This window comes from Lagopus leucura, unplaced genomic scaffold (genome assembly GCF_019238085.1).
Source record: "Lagopus leucura isolate 7727_CA_CO unplaced genomic scaffold, USGS_WTPT01 Super-Scaffold_100123, whole genome shotgun sequence".
In the NCBI taxonomy this organism is placed as follows: Eukaryota; Metazoa; Chordata; class Aves; order Galliformes; family Phasianidae; genus Lagopus; species Lagopus leucura.
In genome coordinates this window covers 282873-304260 of record NW_024962328.1, presented here as the reverse complement: position 1 = coordinate 304260, position 21388 = coordinate 282873, and the positions used below count along the sequence as shown (strand labels likewise).

Genomic DNA, 21388 nt, shown 5'->3' with positions numbered 1-21388 from the left:
AGCAAATGAACGCCGTCGAGTGCCGTGAGTCAACGTCAAAATCACGCACCAACAGAGAACGATGACAAATGCAGACAAAGATTTTATTCCTTTATTGACAAAAGACTTTCCAGAACTTTCCACACTGGACTTTGAGTTAAAACCAAAACCACAAAATGCTTTAACTGGAAATCCTCGATGTTGCGCTTCGAAAAGACAAGCGGTAACCCTGCTGTGACACAAGGGAAAAGCTTGCAAACTCAATTCTGGTTTTGGAAATCTAGAGCTGCGCAGAGTCGGCTTGGTAAGAGTTTAAGGATTGGTTTATAAAATGCAGGGTAACTACGCAACGTGCCGCACGGCCCTGAGTCCTGCAGCACAGTGCAGAATCTGCAGAGCTGACACCTGGCAGGGGCTATTTGGCTTCTTTGCATCCTGCAGGAAAAGGAGGAAGACGTTACCTGCCAGGTACTGCAAAATAAAAGCCTTCTTTAGGCGTCTGGAGCTGGACACAGGAGACAGCATTTGTTTGGGCAGAGCTGCACCAGGAATGGCTCTGCTGGCAGCAGCCTCTGATGCACGCTGCAGGCAGATGACTGCAGGACAAGCAATGGCACCAGCACAGCACTTCACCCTGAAGTCACCAGAACATCTTGCACGTCATTTTATCTCCTAGATCAGCACTGGCACAAGACTCATCTCAATCTGCTGTACTTTCATGACCTCCCAGCAGGAACACTTCAGCAATTCACGCATCATCTTTCCAATGCTTAATTAAACAGATTTTTGAAGAACTGGCTAAAATCAGACAGGCGCCGCTCCCAGACCAACATAAGCCTCCCAGACCAAGAACACTCAGTGACTGCCTTGCTTTATTTACCAATCCTGGAAGCTTTTAATCAAAGCCGAGGACTGAGACACTCACCAGTCTTCCTGGCTTAAGAGGTAGCAGCAACCACACCCACCTTCTGGGCAGCTTCTTTCTTGGCTTGGTGAGCCTGCAACACTGCGACAGCCTCCTCCACCTCCAGGAAGACAGATGAGCCAGCGAGTGAGAATTCTCTCAGCTGAAGGGCCCCACAGCCTGCCCCCAGCCAAGGAACAGGCCAGCTTACCTTTGACCGGAGGGACTCTGGAGACTCCAGCATGTGCAACAGCTCTGAGTTGTCAATCTCCAGCAACATTCCTGTGATCTTCCCTGCGAGGCTGGGATGCATAGCTTGAATAAGAGGGAACAAACGTTCTCCTAGAAAAAAAGGGTTTCAGACAATTTTAAAGCTGTTGATGAAACATGGGGACATTTCCAAAGTAAAATGCAATCTGGAAGAACCTGAGTGAAACTCACCCAGCATCTGTTTCTGCTCCTGGGGAGGGGCAGCAGCCAGCATGGAGGCTGTTAGTGGCTCCTGTCCCTGCACGTGTACTGCAGGCTGAGGTGCCTATAGAAAGGCAGATAGGAGGATGCAAAAATAGATGCTGTGCTGATTGTTTCTGCAAAAGCTCTTCAGTATGTAAAACTGCAAAAACTCTGCATGTAAAACCTGTTGGCCTGCAGCTGCTTCAGGCACAGACCCTTGTGTTACCTGCAAAGGTTGTACAGGTGGATGTGGGCTGCGGACACTTGAGGCATATTTATAAGGGGGAACTGCTCTGGGAGCAGGAGCAGCTACAGGTGGACGAGGAGCCAAGTTCTGTCCTGCAGTGGTAACACCTGCAAAAGGAGAGCAGGATTAAAAACACCCATAGGAATGCACAGCAAATAACCTGAGGCATCTTAATGACCACTAAATTCAAACTATGCACTGCACAGGCAAATATTGGCTTAGAAACTGGTCTCCAAATTACAACTGGATATTTCAGAAAAGGACTATTCTACATTCTGCATTTATGGTATTGTCTAGTTACTCCATAAAATAAAATTTGGGTGCTCTACTCTGAGAACAATATCCATAACCTGCAGTCCTATTTACAGCGGTAAATGTTGCAGAGCTGTAGAGATGAGTTCCAAGCAAGTGGAAAATAACCCATCTGGATTTCTGCTGCTGTGCTGTAGCACCAACTGTCCCTAGACCAGCACTGCACAGCAAGGAATAGGAAAGATTCAGGTGCTGTCTCTGCCCCTCACTGCAGGCGTCTGTTTCTGACAACCACCTTTGTGAGTAGAGGTCAAGTCTCAACAGCACCCTCACCCCCGCAGCTGAGGAGAAGAGCCTGGGAGGCAGACGCCTTACCGACTCGCTGGGCAGAAACAGGGAGGCCACGAGAGACAGGAGCAGTGCCAGCAGGGGCCAGGTGGCGCAGGGCTGGCCGTGGCCCAGACTGGCGCATGGCGCTTGGCATTCCCTGGAAGCCTGATGGAGGAAACGAGAGGAAATCCTCAAACCAGAACTGACCGCTGAGTCGGGCCGCTCAGCTACAGGAAGCAAGCTGAAGCTGTGCACAGAAAGGAAAGCATGCATTCATGCCAGAAGGCACAACCCAGAGGGCCACACCACCAAAGCCGTCTCTAGACGCTCACCTTGAGGTCTTCCTCCTTGCTGCCAGCGCGGGTTGGGTCTCATCTGTGCCATCTGATTGGGTGCATAGTAAGTGGGTCTGCTCTGAGCCTGGAGGGAGACCAAACGAGCTAAAGGCAACATCTAAGTGAACAACAAGCATTGTTCACAGTGTGGTTTGGCAGTTTTTCCCCAGACTCAACGCCCAACTCAAATTAAGAGAGCACACAGCCGGGACGTCACAATTAACTCCACTGACTGCACTCCCCATTAGGGGTTGCTTGCTCATGGGCGTAAGAAAGACTCAATGGGATGAATGCAAACAACTCAGGGTCCAAGCACAGTTAAAATGATCATAACACCATACTAACTTGCTCAGCTTACCTGGGGCACAGCAGGCATGAAATAACCGCCAGCAGCAGGCTGGAACTGATTAATGATTGTGTTGGCTGGCAAGGCTCTCATGCCAGCAATGCGCTGCATGTACTGATTAGTTAGATGAGCCTTCCGCTCTTCTTTCCTTTGTGCAAGTGCAACATAGAGTGGCTTTGAGCCCACTATTCGACCATTCATCTCTGTCACAGCTTTCGTAGCTTCCTCTGGAGAGGAAAAGCAGACAAAGCCAAACCCTTTGCTCCGTCCATCTTCCAGCATCACCTGCAGTAAAGACCAATTGCTGGTAGAGCAACATTTCAAGAACAGTTTAAGAATCTCTATTTTTGACCGCAGAGAAATATAAGATTTCAAGGAAGAACTGTTGCAGAGGTGTAGGGACAATTAGTCAATGAAGAACCACTTGTCTGGATTCGCTCTGCCTTTCTGTCAGCACCATGCGTCCCCAGACTCACACTGCACAGCAAGGAATGGGAAAGATTAGGTGCAGCCTCTAATCAAACGTGAAAAAATGCCTGCTTGCCAATCAGCATGACATGGCAATGTTTTCCACCTCTAGTCCCCCCCACTTCTGATGAGGAATCAAACAAGTTATCAGTAAAATCACGATGAGACCCAAGGAAATCTGCCCAAAATTCTCATGACTGCACCAACGAGGGGATATACATCTGCCCTTCAGTCCTTTGTCAAGTAACAGTTCCTTCCTCGAGCTTTAAAATCCCAAAATCCCCAAGCCCCACAGTACCTTTGCACTTGTTATTGACCCAAAAGGTGAGAATTCCTTCCTCAGTTTTTCATCATCTATAGTGTCATCTAGGTTTTTAATGTATAGGTTAACTCCCTGAAAGGTAGAGAACAGTAGGATAATTAAGACATCTACAGTAGTAAAGAGAATCTTCAGCACATCAACTGTCAGCATCCATTTGCCAAAGCTGTCATTTGTCTAAAACCTCTCAATTCAGCAAGACATCTGTCATACCAAGACTGATGGCAATAAATGTTGCAAAGGTGTAGAGACAAACCCCAATGCAGTGAAAGAGCCTGTCTGGATTTCCTCTGCTTTCTTGTTGCATCATGTGTCCCCAGTCCTGCACTGCATTGCAAGGAGTGGGAAAGATTCAGATGCAATCTCTGGCACAACTTTGCTAAAAACTGAACCAACAGCAGCTCAGAGTCACATCTCTTTCCATCCTTTCAGGTATGCTCATGTGAAATTAGAGATGACTGCATGACTTCTCTCACATCCTCCTAAGCACTTCACTGTGAAGACCATGCACGGAAATCTCCTTTGCCTCCAAGTTCCATGGAGTCACCTTAAAGTTTGCACTCTAAGAATATATCACAGGGCGACCACTGCAGTCAGTGCCTTTTAAGTCTACCAACAGATGGAAAACGGTACTTAAATTCAGAAGAGGGACAGGCTGTTCACCTGGTACCGGCTGATTCTCTCTTGTTTTAGCTGTTCAAATCTCCTTTTCAGCTCTGCCTGGCGCTCCACCTTCTTCTGTGCTCGGCCTACAAACACCATTTTCCCATTGATATCCTTCCCATTCATTTCTTCCACTGCCTGGACAGAGGGGTCAAAGAAAACTGTCAATTGCTGGAACAGGACAGCAGCCGATCCTGTTAAGAACTGGGCTGCCCAAAGATCTCCCTGCTCGTTAGCCAACAGCTGCCACAGCACCTCTGCGCTGCTCCCGTTTTACACCAGCTAACTAAAGATAAACTGAAGTTACCAGGAGAGACCACGCTGACAACCTTACTGTAATGCTGGACTAACAGCAGGAACTTGTGAATTTACCCCCACCCCTTCTGTAGCCAGTGTCAAACAATAACAAACATAAGGCTCCAAAGACACTGCTCTAAGAACACTCACTCCCTAAGCCATCCACCAGAGCACTTCTTCAGCAATTAATGTTCAGATTAAACAACTGCATTCTGTGTGCATCTAGTAACCTGAGAAGTGTCAGCTTAATCCTGAAGCAAGGTCACAACGTGGTGACGTGCGAATGGCTTCAAGCCCCCACATCCAGAAGAGGTTTACATCTGAGGCGGAATTTTATCTCAACCGGCTTCTATGGCAAGCCAAGAAAGCTCTTCTCCAAAGACACGCAGGCAGCATTAACACCCGGTCATACCTTGTTAGCATCTTCATGCTTTTCAAAGCTTACAAAGCCAAAGCCTTTGGATTTTCCAGTGGGGTCTGTCATCACTTTAACACTCAGAGTCTTACCTGTTACCAAGGGACAGGGTTAGTGAAACATAATGTAAGGCTATTTCAAGTCTATAAGCTCCACAGAATCACCCTAGCCTTCTTCTCTCACTCCTCTGCTGGCCACTCTCTGCCTCCTGTCCAATGTTTGACAGAATTACTGCCCACTCCTCAACTCTTCCAATTCATCAGCCTCAAAGTCACCCCAGCAGATGTATTCAGATGGCAGCAGCACTTAAATTAGCACAGCTCATGAAATTCACAGTCACATTAGAGTTTCAGTACTTACCATATTTACTGAAGAGTTCCTTTAGTCTTTCATCATCCATGTCATCCCCAAAGTTCTTAATATAAACGTTGGTGAATTCCTTTGCCTTGGCTCCCAGCTCAGCCTCCCGCTCTTTACGAGACTTGAATCTCCCAACAAATCTGCATGAAAGAATGAAATTAAGTGAGGAACTTGTTTAAAAAAAAAAAAAAAAAAAAAAAAAAAGTAAAAACAGCACGTGATTTGCAGTGAGGCAAAAAAAAAGAATTCTTTTTTGTAGTAGGAGCCAGACACAGGGAGAAGAAAGAGTGCCAGAACAGAAGGACAGAGAGGCTGCAGACCAACCAGAAAAGTCCCCTGTCCTGCAGTGAAAAGCAGCAGCCTAGGATGCCCACCCAGCTCTGCAGTGAAGAGTACTGGCCAGACACCCACCCAGCCCACTTGCAGAGGGAGCAAATCAAGGCTTGGTTAGGGAAACCACAGCCCTGCAATGGAAGGGGAGCAGGCTATGGCTTGGGCAGGGTCACTCACCAGCCCTGTAGTGGAGAGGTAGCAGGCCAAGGCTTGGGCCAGGAGAACCTTGTGTGTCCCTGTTAATACCGAGATGCATCACGGTTCATGCGCTCGCTGCTGCTGCTGCTGTGACACTCACACTTTGCGGTCGTTTAGCAGCATGCCGTTCATCTTCTCGATGGCTCTATCTGCAGCATCCTGGGTCTCAAAGTGCACAAATGCGTAGCCCTTAGAGCCATTCTCATCACACACCACCTAGACACACGGGAGGAAACCAATCCGTCAGACCTGGGAGCGCACACCTCCGCCATGCTCAACCGCAGCGTCAGCACACGAGAGCCGGTGGCCGCTGAGGGCCGAAGCAGTGAGATGTCTGTGTTTAGACTGGCTCATTTCATGACCAAACCTGACAACTCCAGCAATCCCTGACCTTCTGGTCAGCTCTGCCTTCAAGAGGCAGCCCTCCATTTGGTGACAGTGCCACTCCTGCCTCTACACCGGGTGTCTCTGATCGCGTCACCACTACAGCAGGATGGGAAAAAGTCACCACATCTCACCTTGCAGGACAAAATATTCCCAAACGCTGAGAACGTGTCATAAAGTGCCTTGTTATCAATGGATTTGTCCAGGTTCTTAATGAAGACGTTCCCAACCCCCGACTTCCTCAACGAGGGGTCCCTCTGAGACCACATGATGCGAATGGGCTTCCCTTTGATCACATCGAAGTTCATGGTGTCTAGAGCACGTTCAGCTGCAAGAGAAGTGCAGAACAGGTTTCTATGGCTTGTTAAAGCACAAAGGCTTCCATCACGTGAGTGGCAATGTAAATGAAATTAGAGAGACTTTGGGGCGATAACATGGGTCAATTCCAATGGCTACTTTTAGTTTAACTCCATGTTTCAATGGAGGTCCTTGCAGCACAGTTACTAGACATATTTGAGAACATAACAGATTTAATAATCTTTTCTGAACTGACACTATGATGTTTTCATAGCCACAGAAAAATGAATGCCAAAGTACTTAGACTTGGTTACATTCCTCGCTATTATGAAGGTAAACTGCTGAAATCAAAAGAAGGGAAAGATGCAGGCAGCTCTCACCTACTCATACACATTTCTACTAAGAGAAAATGATCGCTTCTCTGTCAGGTCAGGGACAGAGAACGCACACAAACACACGGCTGGCAGGGAAGAACACAACCAGCCTCCATTGCTGGTGGCCAACAAATGATTTCCAGTTTTCTGACTAAAGGGCAACAGTGCCAACAGACAACATGCTGAGAAAAAGGCCCAGGTACCCAATGTGATGAACAGGGAAGCATTTAATTCAGCTCTGAAACCCCAGCGCTGCCATCCTGGGCCACACTGAACCCCGTCGTCACGATTCTATTTCTGCTGCCTACTGATGTATTAACGGATCATTGCGTACACGCGTCAGGATCTGCTTCATAAAATTCAGATGCTTGTGACTCTTCTGTGCCAGGAAACGCTCCTAACATGGAGTCGGCAGAGAAAGAGAGACTTAATTCCCAGCACGAGGCAGGGAAATAAAGGGATAAATACGCATTAAGATCAAGGAACACTAACAGGGCAGAACCCAAGTTTTCCAAATTTCTTTGGCTCAGTTCTTCACACCACTGTCACTCAGTTAATGGTATCAGTTCAGGGCAGCAAATTCAGCCCAAAAGCCAACACCAATACCTTCTCCTCTCAAGTGATGCTTTGTTAGAGCAGAGAAGCCATACAGCATTTCACAGAGCTCTCTAGATCCTCAGTGGGGCACTGCCTACAGAAGTCTCCTGCACTCCCCACCTCAAAATCAGTGAACTACTGCACAAAAGTTTATTAGAGCTTCTCATGTGCTTTGAAGACTTTTCCTGCTACTGCTCTTTAAGTTGAACTGGTGCCATCTCTTTTTTCCCCAGTCCTTCACACAATCCCTACTGTGAAACAAGTTCTGCTGGATCTCGTTACTGCAGCAGAGAGACTTACAACATTAGAAGGACAAAAACCATCTCAGAGGAAAATCTTACATGCTAGGGCTCTACTCGCTCCACTAGCTATTTAAAAGCCTTACATTCAATTAACTGCCATGCTAAAATGATTCCTCAGCTGCTGCTCTGAATCAGTGCAGCCCTGTGGCTGCCCCCATCGCCACTCCTGGTAGGCGCTTCAGCAGGCAACTCGGTGCAGGCCGTCAAATTTGGCAGTGCTTATTTATAGCAAGGAGAGCTGCTGCAGAAGCACGCACTGGCAAGGACACAAACAAGCTGCATGTTCCATCTGCAGCAGAAACAGCTCCTGCTGAAAGGTGCCGAGCAGAGGAAGCAGAGGCAAGCAACCAGAGGAACTGCGAAGCGCTGTGCGGCCACTGAGATACAGGCTAGGAACCTGCTCACGGTTCTGTCAAGCTTTCTAAGCACACTGTAAGCAGATGCTACTGCCCTGCTCTACGCAGCCATCTAGCACTGCACAGCAGTAGTATACTCTGCTTGACGTACGTGCAAATGCTAAAGCACTTGTTAGCAGTGGTGCAAGAAAGCCCCAGGCAGATTTCTTAACCTGAGGGCTGCCACACTCCCAGGCAGAAACGCAGTCACATCACACCAGTACCTGAGAAAGCCCCTAAAGGATTGGCACAGGGATAACAGTGACCCAGAATAAACACAGCAAATTCATTTCCTCCACCTGAGCGAACGCCTCCTCATTTCCCCCTACTTAAGCCACCAACCTTCAGCCATTTCAGCTCCTGTATCTGTTTCTCTCCCACTGGTTCCTGTCATCCTCCCAGCAGGCTGGACTGCAACTCAAACCCAACACTGCACACACACTGAGTCTCTTCCAGGCTTTCTCCACTCTTCTTCAAGTGCCTTTTGGACAGGGAAAACCAATATATGAGCATTCCTTGAAGCTTGCCTTAGGCCTCAAAGTAATGATTCTCACCTGCAGGCTAGGCTCCCTGACACAGAGCTAACACAGTGCTGGAGATGGCTGTGTGGCTGAGCAGCACAGACATACCACGCACCAGGAGTCACTCACAGAAGCTCAGCACAAGGAGTTTTATCAGCTGCTCTGCAGACCTCTGTGCTCTTGCTTGTGTCACTAGGTAATAAAGACCTGACAACAAAAACAGTGCAAATTTAGCCACTTAGAGCTGGCAAGGTTAATCAGCATACTTGATGCCCATTCCTTCAGTCCCTTCATCACTGAAGTGTAACAAAACGCTGCCAGCAGTGAAGATCACGTACAAAACCACTCCTTCCTTCCAACTGCACCCCTGCTTTGCACTGCACGTCTTTCATGCTGCCGTCTCTCCTTTAAGGAGGAGGGACAAGTTTATCCACACCCTCCTACAGCTCTCTGTTTAGAGACACTTATCTCATCCCAGCCTCAGGTTCCTTCTTGGCTTGAGAAACACGTGGTGTTCTCTGTACTCCCAGAGCAGCTTATCTCTATGGCCACGTTGAAGTTTCTCTCCATCATTATCTGAGTTGTCTTAACTGTCAACATTATGAAACCCTGCAACACAACGACACTGCATGAGGAACATATTTAAAAGCTTTTCTTCCAAATAAAATGAGTTTGTTTTCTTTCCACTTACAGTTAAAAATATTAACAACCATGGCCAAGTCTGAACTCGCCAGAACTCCGAAGCATTCCCTGAGCTGCCTATCAGAACAGCACGGACCCAGCACTGAGCATTCACCGACTGCTGTGCCACAGAGCTTCAGCTGAAGGCAGCAGAGCTCATTTTCACTAAAAACAACCTCTCTGCAGACTATCAGACAACGCGTGTCCAAAAAGTAACCCAGGGTAAAGCATCGCTCCATTAACTGAGGAAAACCAAGAAAAATGCAAGCCCTGAGCCAGTTTAGACGCAGGAGCTCTGGAAACTCAGATGTTCAGGATGTGAATACAGTGATCTCCTGCTGGCCCCAAAGAACAGCAAAGTTCTGGCTGCTGCCTGCCTTGTAAACAGTTCTGCTTCTAATTTACAGTTCTGGTCAGTAAGGAGAGAATCCCATTTCCCACACAAAGGTTAAGATGTGACAAACCTTCAGATTTACAAAGCACTCCCACTTCTACAGAAGGTATCCAGGAAATACAAACCATCCTATCAGCTTCACTGCCTTCCACCATTTCTAACACACCAGCAGCGCGCCCACAAGAGCTTTTCTACAAGTTTTGGGAGCACAAAGCTTCCCAAGTGCTTTTATGCACTGTGCTGTAGCAGTGCTACAGAATGCTGCCCATCATTTCCTAGAATGGACAATATAAGCCCAAATGCATTTCTGATTATGCATCCCTAGAAAGAAAGCACAGATCCATCTTCTCTGAAAGCCCTCATGCAGAAAGCACAGCCACCATGAAGCCAAACCTAAAACTCATGCATTTGACAACAAAAATTATATTCCCCATGAAGTTTCAGTCTTGGTTTCAGAGAGACCCCAACGCACCAGCTGCTCTGCCTCCCACCTGCTGATGTTCTGCCCCATTACATTCAGCACAGTAGCTGCCTTTTACTCGTACAAAATAACACACTGCTGCTTGCTGCACCTGGAAGGAGCTTTTTGAAAGAGATCTCTTTGTGCAGGCAGGAGAGTTTGCACATTTCTTCCTCCCAGTAGCAACTGAAAGATAAGGTTCAAGTCCCTTGACCCTGTAAGACCTACCAGTAACAGGACACCAGCTACTCTGTCAAAGTATCAATCCAAGCACTGGGACTTCCTAAAACGTCTGCTGCTTCTCCAGGAGCCCAGAATGACGCAACATCCCCCCAACCTCACGCCTATTTATTACCATAAAAAGTTTGCCTTGACACACATGCGGAGGCCAGCTATCTCCATATTTCTATGAGAACTTCTTCCTGCTGCAGCAAGCACACACAACGGCTACTCTTCCCTTTCAACATCACACCTACACCCACACGACACAGGACTTCTCTACTTTAAGAGGACAGAGGCAGCCTGAGCTGGGAAGAGGACGGCGGCAGAGGGCACATCACAGCCAGCTCACGTGAAATCCGCCGAGAGCTCAGAGGCTCTACCGGCTTGCAGGAGCACGGCTTTGTGATGACATTTCTTTTCCACACCACGTGAAGACTTTGACCTGAAGGCAATGTATTTATCTGCTATCTGCTCTCTACAAAACTGTAAAGCAGGATGGCCAATCGCAGGCAACAGGAGGTCACTGGCTGTTACGAATTGATTCTGAATCCAAGGGAAGCGCTCTCGCCTATCTGTTCTGGAGATGTCTATATATAGACCCTGCTAAATCACTGCTCAGAGCAATAAATGAGCGCCAGTCAACAAGTAACGGCTCTGAAAACGAGGGCAGAAAATACCGACCTACTTTTCTAGAGAAAAAAGGCACTTCACACACACAATCACCTTTTCTGTCCCATCTTTTGTACGTTTCCACTGCTTTAGCCCTGGAACATCTACTTAAGGAGGTGCCAAATTGAACTATTAAAAACAATCCGGCCAGAGTAAACCAGCATGGATTCTGCACACGAGACAGCACAGTTCCACACACTGCACAACGAACCTTTCCCACCAGCTCAAGAACGTCAGAGCGCTGCGCAGCTGCCTGCACACACAGCAACGTGCAGCCATCAGCTCTACCAGGAGTGAAGTTACAACAGGTGAGCAGCCAGAAGAAGAGACTTCTGCTCTGTAAGAAGTGCCTGTGAAAAACGCCTCCAGCTCCACAACTGCTGGTCAGGTGATTACTTACCCTACGGATGGAGCACACCGAAAGGCCGCTACAGAACACACAGAACCACGAACCGTTGAGGCTGCAGGCCCGTAAGGCCATCGGGTCCGACCGCCGCCCCCCCCCCGCACCCACCTCCCCAAGGCCGCATCTCCTCCGTACGGAGCAGCCGGGACGGCCGGCAGGGCAGCGCTCCGCCGGAGCGGGACCCCGAAGAACCGAGCGTCCGGCAGCCGCGCGGCCATCGTGCGGGGCGGCACAGCGAGCGGCTCGGCGGCGCGGGGCGAGGAACGGCAGGAGGGCGCCGGGCGCGGCGCGTACCGTCAGCGGGCTGCTGGAAGTTGACGTAGGCGTAACCGAGGGAGCGGCGGGTGATCATATCGCGACACACACGGATGGACAGCACGGGCCCCGCGGGGCTGAACTTCTCGTACAGCATCGCCTCGGTCACGTCGGGGTGCAGGTCGCCCACGTACAGCGAGGCCATGGGGTAGCCGCTGCCCGCCGCACTCATCGTCCGGACGGCTGCGCGCGCTCGGGGCGTCTGCGGGGAGAAACGCGGGTCAGAGGCGGCGCTGCCAGCGGGCGGGACCAGAGCCAGAACGCGGCGAACGGCGCGCCGCGACCCGCGCCGACCCAACCGAGCTCCCCCGATGGGCGCAGCCCCACGCGGCGGCCGGGATCGCACCGGGCCGCGGCCGCCCTCCCCCCCGCCGCCGCCGCCTCCTCCTCCTCCTCCCGGCCCCACTCACGCACTGCAGCCCAGCGGGCAGAGAAGGGGCGGCGCGCGGCTCCCGCCCCTTTATAGCCGCCGCGGCGCCGTGAGAGCCGCGTGCGGCGGGGAGGAGCCGGCAGGAGCGGCCCTTGCGGCGCGCCGTCCGCTGCAGCGCCGCCTTGCTGCGGGGAGGACCGCGGGGCGAGAGGCGCTCCCTGCCGGCCGTGGTGGCGTCCGGTCCGGAGGGCCGGCAGGGGGCAGCGGCGCCGCGCCGCGTGACGGCGAGAGCGGCCGGCGTGGAAAGGCGCTCGGCGCTGCCGTGTGCCGGCCTGCAGCGCGGCGCCGAGGGGCTCAGCGCTGCCGTGCGCCACCCACGGCCCCCGCCAGACCGCGCCAACCACAGCCCCGCGTTCCCATAGGCTCTTCATTGTGTTTTTAGCATGAAGAACAAGGATGCTCGGGGGACTTCGGGGATTTCCCCTACAGGGCAGATCAAAAGGTGCCAGGATGTGTTACCGGAGATGTTTAATCTTAGAAAAACCCTGGGAAAAAGAAGCAAAGATCCATTCCTCACCTACCACTGTAATCTCCGCGCTACTGTGGGGAGAAAACCCCCGAGGCCCGGAGCGATGCCTCCCACCGTTTGATGTGCAGCATTCAGGAAGTGGTTTCTCGCAGTCCCCGCTTTGCTTTACCCTGCAGCCCGCGGGGCTGTCGGTGAATGCCTCCCAAACCCGAGCCGTGCAGGGCTGGGCCCCCCCTGCCACCCCCTCCGCGTCGGGCAGCCCGGGCACCGGGGGTGGCTGTGCTCAATGGCCCCATTATTGCTCTCCCTGCTCCCAGACGGATGCTGCCTTCCTCCTCGCAGCTGCAGTTGCTCCTTTCCAGCAATTCCCAACACAGCACTTAAGGCGAGGATTTATGGGCGTTTTGGAAAGGCATTTTGGAGTGAGAAGGAGTTATGGGAAAGGAAGTTGAATTTTCACCATTCCCCAGCAAATTCTCCCAGCACCTTCCATGGCCGGGATCGCTGACGATCCTCCCCTCTGAACAGAGGCCATTCTCAGCTGCGGTTCTGTGCGGAGCATTTCCCACCGGCGTGGAGCTGAGAGGTGACTCTGGTTCTGCTCACAGAGGGTCAGCAGACAGAGGGCAGCCCTGCAGTCTGGCTGCAGGATTGGCCTCAGTGTGTCCCATTTCTGTGGATGCTGTGAGCTAAATGAAATGAGTTGTTCTCAAGCCATGGATTATTGCCAACCTCAGGGTGAGCGCTACAAGTTCCCTGCTAATTTCAACTCATGCAGTTGTTTGCAAAGTAAAAAGTCGTGGGAGAAGCCCTCACAAGCAGCGTTCCTGTTGGGGACGTTCCCTTACACTACACCTCAACAAAGATCCTCTGCTGCAAAGCCGATGGTCGTCCCAGCAGCCAGACAGGCAGAACAGCTGCACATCAAGACTGCATTTCACACCAACAGGGGTTGGAAAGATTTTATTTGCCACTTTTGCTGGATGTCACAGCTGTGACTCTAACAGCGAGGCTGGGCTGCTTGCTGCAGCTCTGGCACACCGAGGAACAGCCGGGGCCACAGCCTCCTCTGACTTTACTGCAAGGGAAATTGTTCCCGGCTGCTTCTGACACTGAGGAACAGGGGTGAGGAAGAGCAGCAGAGGCGTTTCTGTATGTTAAGTGCAGTGGCATTCAGCAGAACAACCAGGAGGACTCACTCTCGAGCAGCAGTGCTGCACACATCATGTGCTCTGCAGGAACGCAGCCCGGCACGCTGCGCCTTCCTCCTGGGGTGGGGGAGAGTCTCTGCCAGGATGGAGCTTCTCCGTCTTTTCCACTGCTGCGCTGATCTCTACACACTTTTCTTTTTGGGCCACAGCTGCTGATGTGGGGAGATCCTTGGGGTGGGTGTGCAGCCGGGGACAGGTCCATCCCGGCAAACGAAGGCACAGATCCAGGCACAGCCCCACGGAAAGGGCGAGCGCTGGGACACCCAGCCCTGAGCACTGCAGGGATGCGGCTCCAGAGCTTGAGAGCTTCGAGTTTGTGTTCCTCCCTGCCCGGAGGAGAGGGGGTGAGAGGACAGGAGCAAGGGTGATTCTGCAGCACTGGTTATCCAGAGTGCACGGCAGGGCAGGAAAAGCTCTTGGGAATGGGACAAGTGCAGACCCGGTGCCGGCCAAGGGCTGCAGTGCAGCACCCATGGTGTCTGGTCCTGGCCCAGGGGTGAGCAACATGAGACCACGACACGGTGCTGGAGAGAGAAAACAGAGACACTGTGGGAGGAGAAGGGCCAAGAGAAGACTGGGAGGCACTTGGAATGCTGGTCTGACCGCTCTGCACTGCGCACTCGGTGGGGAAAGAGGTGAGACGGCTCCTGCAGGGCAACGGGCAGAGGGAAGGGCTGCTCTTCTCACATCAGTGTCGGAGTCGTCCCCTCCCCGCTGAGTCCCTTTGAAATCCCGTGTCTCACCTCTTCACACCCGGCTGTGGGCTGAGGGCTGCCAGTGGGAGCCCAGCAGTGCTCCGCTGTGAGCAGGATGATTTGGGGCTCAGCGAGGAGAGCGGCGTTCAGTCAGGGCAGCAGAACCAATCCCAAGACCACGGAATTGGGTGCTGCAGCTGGGGGACACGGCCTGAGTGAGTCCATCCAGGAGCTCCGAGTCCCCGAGGAGATAAGGCAGCAGACAACAGTGTCGGGCTCTGCCGGAGGGCCGGGGTCTGCAGTGCCCCCCATCCCAGAGAACGCGTGGAAGCGGATGGCGCTGACATTTGTGGGCACGGCGAAGGAGAGGATGAGCGATGGTGAGGCGAGGAAGGCAGCGTGAGGAGCGAGGCGAGGGGACAGCAAAGAGAATCTTCCGGATGGGTCCTTGGCTTCCGCAAACAGGAGAGGCGCCCGGTCGGCCGGTCCACGGGCAGCGGGCACCGAGGGCTCAGAAGGCGCCGATCTCCGTGGCCCAGGAGCGGCACAGCCGGGCCGCCCCCACCCTGAGCGCGGGTCCCTGCGCGGCCGCACCCAGCACCGCGGGCGCAGCGTAGGCTGCGGGCAGAGGAACGCCGGCGGGAGAGAAGAGCAGAGCGGAGATGGGGCTGCCCTTGGCCGAGCCCCCCCTCGGCGCTCCCGACGGAGACGGCATCCGGGCTGCGGCCGCCGCGGTCGAAGCCGAGGGGGCACCGCGGGCCCTGCGGGCCGAGGAAGCGATCCTGCCGGGCACGGAGCCGCGGTGTGACGGCAGCACGTCGGCGGGGACGCGGCGCACCGGGGCCGGCCTGGCGGCGAGGCGCGGGTAGGACGCAGTCACAAGGAGAGGAGCGGGAGCGGCGTCCCGGCGCGGCAGCGGCACCGGGCTGTGCAGAAAGGACCACGGCCACGTCGGCACGGGGAGCAGCGAAGCGGCCGCCGGGGAGGGCTCCATCTCGGCCACGTAGTTGTTGAGGTGGGAGAGGAGCCGCAGGCGGATGGGGTCGGCGGTGCTCTGCCCCTCCAGGACGCCCAGGTACCGCACCACCTCGGTGAGGCACTCGCGAAAGCCGATGCTCCTGTAGTCCACGGCCAGAGCACGAGCATCCAGGAACCCTGCAGGGACACGGGGACGGTCAGGAAAGCACGTGAGCCCCACCACCCTCTCTGCCGCACCGCTTTGCTGCCGTGTGATGCCCTGCAGCAGACAGCCCAGCCGGGTGACAGCAGCATCGGTTATCTCGGTGGGATACGACTGCCGGGTCGTGAAGCCCTTTACTCTCGTGTGTGGGACGAGCAATAAGGTTCATTAGCTGTGCTCAGGGAGGACGACAGCTTTTCTTTTGGGCTCTTTGAGTTCTGGCTGCTGAGGACGTGCAGATGGTCAGCGTGTGCTGGGAACCTCCCTATGGCAGCGCCGGGCCGATGCGCATCTCCTCTGTGCACAGCCTGAGTTCCTCTGCCTGAGTCCCGGTGACTTCAGCCCTTCACACTTCCCTCCCTGACCTCCCACTGAGGGAATGGATGAACCAGGGCCACTGGGCTGGGAAAGCTCGGAGCCACATGAAAACCAACAAGATAAAACACAATGGCTGATTTTTCGGCTTCTGCTCCCTCCTTGTAGCTTGGTGAGACAGTAGGCAACAAAGCAGAGAATGTCACAGAGCAGTGGAGCACTGGACCACTCTGCTTGCCGGGGTCTCTGGGGACAATGCAGCCCTTTGTTGCAGTGCAGTCAAAGTGAATATCTAAACAAATGTTCCAGACCGAGTTACAGCTCTGAAGCAAAGCCTGGATGCCAGCAGTGTCCTCAGAAAGCCAAAAGTGGGTGGTAAGCAAAGCCAGAGGCTTCTTTACTGGAGCTGTGATCCCCATCCTGTTAACTGGAACAGGACCGAGGGTCTGTGCTGAGCTCTCAGTACAAATGAGACCTTTGTTGAATCTCACACAGGGCTCCCCCTCTCCTCTTATAACATCCAAGAGACAAAAAGCAAGAACAGAAAGGGAAAAAAGCCTTGTTTATTTGCAGAGTCCCCAAGCAGAACTCAGCCTCTACAGGAAATGTATCTCAGGGAGGAGGGAAGGAATTTAATATCATTTTTTCTGGAAGCAAAGCTCCATTTCTGGGAGTGCAACTCCGGCAGGGCAGCTTCACCGGGGCGCGCAGTGAGGACAAGAGCAGCATCCCTGTGGGTCTGGGATACCAAACCTACCCATGGGATGCTGACCCACACTTTACAGGCAGTAAAAACAGGAGGGCAGGAAACAACCCATTTACCCCTGGGAAAAACATTTCCCTTGGGAAGCGGGCAAGGCAGCATTGGTCCTGGGGCCGGCAGCAAAGCACGGCAGGGCTGAGATTTTCCCTGCTGATGGGGAATTTCCTACCCAGGATGCCACCTTCACCTCGTGCATGCACTTGCAGAGTGGCTCTTACCTGCTCCTCCAGTGGCATGGAGCATTTTTAGGTGATCCACTGTCATCTGTAGAATTTCTGCCTTCTCCAGCTTGGATGAGCCCTGCGTTAGGAGCAGGAGAAAAAGGAGAAATTTGTCATTTCGTGGCCCAGGGCGTTGTGCCTCTCACAAGCTGAGCTTTGCCTGGTGCCCTCCTCCCCCAGCCCTCCTTCAAACACCACGGCACTCAGACACCCATCTCTGGGCACTGCCTCGGGTTTTTAATCGAGCAGAAAATGGAGCTCCTTCCCACCATCACCCCATGCAAGCCGAAATTCCCCATTTCTGTGCTTCCTCATAGCTGTGAAATGCAGCCTGGATTGAATTCTTCCTCCCTTCAGCTGCTGAACATTATTACTAAATGCATTCATGCTGTTTTACCACCCGGTTTCACCCTGCAGTGAGGACTGAGCACAGCCCTGCTGCTCTGCGTCCCCACCTGCTTCTCGAAGGCAGTGGGCACCAGGCGCCGCAGCTCCGACAGGCTGCTGTTGATGCGGTCGCGGCGCCGCTTCTCAATGATCTGCGGGAGGAAAACCAGACTCATTCCTGGCGTCTCACAGATTTAGAGCCCTCACAGCAGGCTGAGAGCAGCGCTGGGCCGCATAAGGAATGCTTTCGGTGAAAAAGCCGAGCAGAGCAGCGCTCACTAAGAGTGAGGTGTGAAGCCTCCCTCCTCCCCCCAGCCCCAGCCCTGTTTGAAGCCACAGCTCTGCATGAAATCCCTCCTCCCCTTGGCTGGGGGAGGCTCTGGAGGGGGCGGTTTGGGTGACCTCCCTGAGTCCCGTGGCGAAGACGTCCGCCGGCACAGCACAGAACTCACCCCTCTGCGCTTCTTCCTGGCTTGTATCTGCGACGTCGTGGTGGGAGACACAGACCTGGGAACGTGGCTGGGAAGGAAAAAGAGGGAGAGTTGCTTGCAGCAGCTGGAGGCGAACCTCAGCAGCACATATGTTTTACACACATTTGCCATCTGCAGTTCCTCCTCCCCATCCCAGGATAATGTTTTCTGTGGTTCTCCTCTCAGTGTTACCCACCACACAGAGATCAGGAACCGAGGACAGGAGCACAGTCTGAATCCCGCTGTCCCCATGGGAGCCCTCAGCAGCCCACGGCAAGTTTCTGCACCAGCCACTGCCCGGCACGACTCCTTGCATCTCGGACCGGTGCCTCCACCGGGCTGGAAAAGCAGCTCTGGGGCCGGGGCCTCTCATCCCCATGCACAAACCTTCCGGCCTCACGCCTGAGGCTGTCGTGTCCCTGGGTGGGCTTTGTGCGGGCATAGGTGGCTTTGCAAGAATAAACGCGCTGTCCGCATACAGAAATGTGCCAAAGATGAGCGCCGCTGGGGTGGGGTGGGAACGGGAGCAGGGACGGCACGGAGCTGAGCCGGCAGCGCAGGAATGCAGCCTGCCCTCGGCGGCAGAGAGCTCTGAATCTCTGCAGAGCTGTCCGAGCGCAGCGCCCTTTGTGCGCTCCAGATGTGGGATCAACAGGACTCTCTCTGCTAAACGTGTCTCAGAAATGTTTGACTGGCAGTTGTGAACCACGCGACTGAACTCTCTGATGGCTCTGATTTCCGCGCTGCCCCTTGATCGATTCCGTAATTTGCAGCACCGATCTTTCCACTGCTTATTCCAGGCAAAAAGCAAAGCAAACCCGAGCGGCACCCCGCACTCTGCCGTGACCCCGAGCTGCGGCACAGCGCGCGCACAGCGGACACAGCGCCCGCCCGCAGTGACTCACCCTGCAGTGGGGAACTGGTTCTCCCAAACCACCCCGTGGAGCCACAGCCCGGTCCGGACGCCGACTCCCTCCCTCCCTCCGCCCCACCCAGGAGCGTTTGGTTCTGCCTGACCCCACCGCCTAACGCTGCGCTGCTCCGTGTGTGCGGATGGTTCTCTCTGCTGGGTTTGCGTGACGTGAGCCGCAGTGCAAACCAGCGTCAATACCTCCGTATCGCAGCGCTGCTCTGCTCTCACTTGGGAATACGAACAGGCAGAGATCAAAACTCCATTGTTGTACTCAGTGAAACAAAACAGGACAATCCCTCTTCTTTGTCCTTTGGGGTACTGCGGAGCCGGGAGGAGGTGGGAGGTGTTTCGTGTGCGGCAGAAGGGTGGGCGAAATGCTGATGCGCCGGGAACGGTGTGAGTTTGGGGAACACATGCAGGATGCGTTGGCGCGGCTGTGCCCAACTGCCCCAAACTGCATCAGCTTGTGAGAACCTGAGCCTGGCACCAGATGGGACAGCTCCTCAAAAAGGGAATTAAATCACCCGGAGCTGCAGAGGGGGGGGACGCTTGGCTGCCAAAACGAGTTCAGAAGCAGCTGAATTTCGGATGGGAGCGACTAACAGAGCCCTCCCTTCAACCCCAGTGCCCGGAGCCCACCAGGCCCGCAATCGGTGGGCAGCAGGGGATGCCCTGGGCCAGCAGAGCAGAGCAGGGGAGCATTGCGGAGCCTGGGAGCGCAGTTGCGCCCTGCGAGCACACACGGGTCCTCTCCTCACCGCTCCTCCGGGCAGAGGGAGCCGCAGCTCGGGCTGTAGGAGGGAGGAGGGATGATGGAGCTTGCAAACGGCCATCCTGAAAGCACACGCTGAGAACTGGGCACCCCTCACCGCCCGAGCTGCCTTTCAGAGGAGATCAAAGCCGCAGCTGGTGCATGACAAACGCCTCGGCAGAGGAGAAGCGTTTCTCACGCGAACCCCCTCCGCACCCTGCGCGATCCCGGAACTGCCGGGTCACCGCTCCGGGGCAGTGAGGAAAGCCGGAGCCCGAACCCGGGGCGCCCTCACCCCACAGCGGGGCTGCTCCCCGCTCCCCTGCACCCCCGGACACCGCCGACCCCCACCCAGCGTCGTTTATCCCTCGGGACGACGCGAAGCGCTCCCCACCTGTACTCCTCCTCTTTGCCCACGTCGATGGTGCCGTCCGACTCGGTGTCCGACGAGCTCTCCTCGCACAGACGCTTCATCCTGACCGGGAGCGGCTCCGCCAAGGAGGAGGGCGCGGGGCTGAGGGCTCGGCGGAGCCCCACTCGTGTCCGGAGCCCCACGCGTGTCGGAGCGCGGCGCGGTCCCGCGGCGAGCTGAGCGCGGAGCTCGCCCCGTCTGCTCCCCAGCTCCTCCCCTGGCCCCGCTCTGCCTTTCACACCCCCGGCTGCCGCCTCGCTCTGCTCCCAGCACGTCCCCAGCCTCCCTGGTTAATGGGTTAATGAGACATCTCCCAGGAGTGACGGATTACGCGGCCGCGCCGGCGCTCCCAGGTTCCCAGGCCCCCCCGCCTCCTCCCGCTCGCTGGTCGCAATCCCAAGTCTTCCTGTAAAAGGAACAGTCTGTGTGAACCGTCTCATGTCCCCCTCTGCCCGCCGCCCCCCTGCCCGCGGCCCCCCCTTCCACCCGCCGCACATTGGCCTCAGCCCCAGTTTAAAGGGACCGGTGACCTCACTGGCAACAGAAAACCGTGGGAAAGAGATGGGACTGATAAAGCCCTGAGTTGTTTCAGGGAAAAATCAACATCCAGCCCCACACGCACACACGGCTGCGCGGCGCGGGCGGGTGGGAGAATTGTGAGTCGGATGGAAGCAGCTCCTCCGGGGTGGGAGGGCGATGCCCAAAGGGGCGGCAGTGGCGGTGCACAGGAACATCTCCCTGCAGGGGTGTCCTGCGGGCTTCTGCCGCGAGCTCAGCCCCCACCCCGCTCAGAGCGTCTCCATGTGCCCACTCGTGGCGCTGCCAGGGTATCCAGGCCGACCCCTGCCCAGCACTGGGTTTTATGGCAAGGGGGCGAACTGCTGCTGTCCTCCTCATCCCACAGCTCTCGAAACTTTGACCTGCAGTCCATAGAGCGCCTCTCTTTCCCTAAGCTTGCACGGAGGAGACGGGAGTCTGTTTGGCAGAGCCCTGCGCAGCTGAAATCCCCAAAGGCAACGAAATCGTGGGCATGTGGGAGAGAGAGGGGCGGAGGGAGGGAACCGGAGCAGAGGTTCTCAGTACAAAAATAATGCCTTTTATTTTGAAAAAAAAAAAAAAAAAAAAAAAAAAAGAAAAAGAGAAAGAAAAAAATAATCGGTGCTGAGATCTGGCAACACGTGGCTTTCCCAAAGTTTTCCGCGGAGGCGGCGATCCCAGCGCCCGCCCCCCCCGTGCCCACGTTGGCCCTACATCT

The 21388-nt window shown here is 54.4% G+C and overlaps 2 protein-coding genes and 3 non-coding genes across 10 annotated transcripts; all 5 read right to left on the bottom strand.

Annotated features, from left to right (window-relative positions):
- Positions 1-69: 69 nt before the first annotated feature.
- PABPC4 (poly(A) binding protein cytoplasmic 4) lies at positions 70-12332 on the bottom strand. 6 transcript variants are annotated; one of them, XM_042887840.1, is made up of 16 exons: positions 12327-12332; positions 11896-12118; positions 6418-6611; positions 6000-6115; positions 5369-5508; positions 5006-5100; positions 4297-4434; positions 3613-3708; positions 2859-3131; positions 2498-2585; positions 2211-2330; positions 1563-1690; positions 1325-1418; positions 1095-1225; positions 905-1004; positions 70-414 (listed from the first exon to the last, which is right to left on the bottom strand). In XM_042887840.1, exons 2-15 carry the CDS (start codon positions 12086-12088, stop codon positions 918-920), a joined length of 1893 nt encoding a protein of 630 aa, XP_042743774.1. In that variant the 5' UTR covers positions 12089-12118; positions 12327-12332; the 3' UTR covers positions 70-414; positions 905-917. The 6 variants fall into 6 exon arrangements, with proteins under 6 accessions (XP_042743774.1, XP_042743776.1, XP_042743773.1 ...); XM_042887842.1 differs by lacking the exon at positions 12327-12332 and adding exons at positions 8591-8729; positions 8803-8976 and having other exon boundaries at positions 70-1004; positions 11896-11917; XM_042887839.1 differs by having other exon boundaries at positions 70-1004.
- LOC122189066 lies at positions 1956-2088 on the bottom strand. Its single transcript, XR_006181702.1, has one exon. It is a non-coding gene; the product is annotated as a small nucleolar RNA SNORA55 (small nucleolar RNA).
- On the bottom strand, positions 3227-3355 carry LOC122189068. Its single transcript, XR_006181704.1, has one exon. It is a non-coding gene; the product is annotated as a small nucleolar RNA SNORA55 (small nucleolar RNA).
- On the bottom strand, positions 3863-3993 carry LOC122189067. The gene has a single exon (XR_006181703.1). It is a non-coding gene; the product is annotated as a small nucleolar RNA SNORA55 (small nucleolar RNA).
- A 1431-nt stretch (positions 12333-13763) lies between the features above and the next one.
- On the bottom strand, positions 13764-20304 carry HEYL (hes related family bHLH transcription factor with YRPW motif like). The gene is made up of 5 exons (XM_042887857.1): positions 20116-20304; positions 18040-18106; positions 17656-17739; positions 17198-17279; positions 13764-15876 (listed from the first exon to the last, which is right to left on the bottom strand). Exons 1-5 carry the CDS (start codon positions 20193-20195, stop codon positions 15233-15235), a joined length of 957 nt encoding a protein of 318 aa, XP_042743791.1. The 5' UTR covers positions 20196-20304; the 3' UTR covers positions 13764-15232.
- Between the last annotated feature and the right edge of the window lie 1084 nt (positions 20305-21388).

Bases quoted from the DNA above. Each gene is read 5' to 3' on its own strand.
- PABPC4 (XM_042887839.1), bottom strand. From the start codon at position 12,088: ATGAGTGCGGCGGGCAGCGGCTACCCCATGGCCTCGCTGTACGTGGGC. The intron at 5,101-5,368 runs GTAAGTACTGAA...CCTTGGTAACAG, and splicing joins GGAACTCTTCAGTAAATATG to GTAAGACTCTGAGTGTTAAA. The intron at 4,435-5,005 runs GTATGACCGGGT...CCCTCTGTCCAG, and splicing joins AGCATGAAGATGCTAACAAG to GCAGTGGAAGAAATGAATGG.
- HEYL (XM_042887857.1), bottom strand. From the start codon at position 20,195: ATGAAGCGTCTGTGCGAGGAGAGCTCGTCGGACACCGAGTCGGACGGC. The intron at 17,740-18,039 runs GTGAGTTCTGTG...TTCCTCCCGCAG, and splicing joins CCAGGAAGAAGCGCAGAGGG to ATCATTGAGAAGCGGCGCCG. The intron at 15,877-17,197 runs GTAAGAGCCACT...GTGTCCCTGCAG, and splicing joins CCATGCCACTGGAGGAGCAG to GGTTCCTGGATGCTCGTGCT.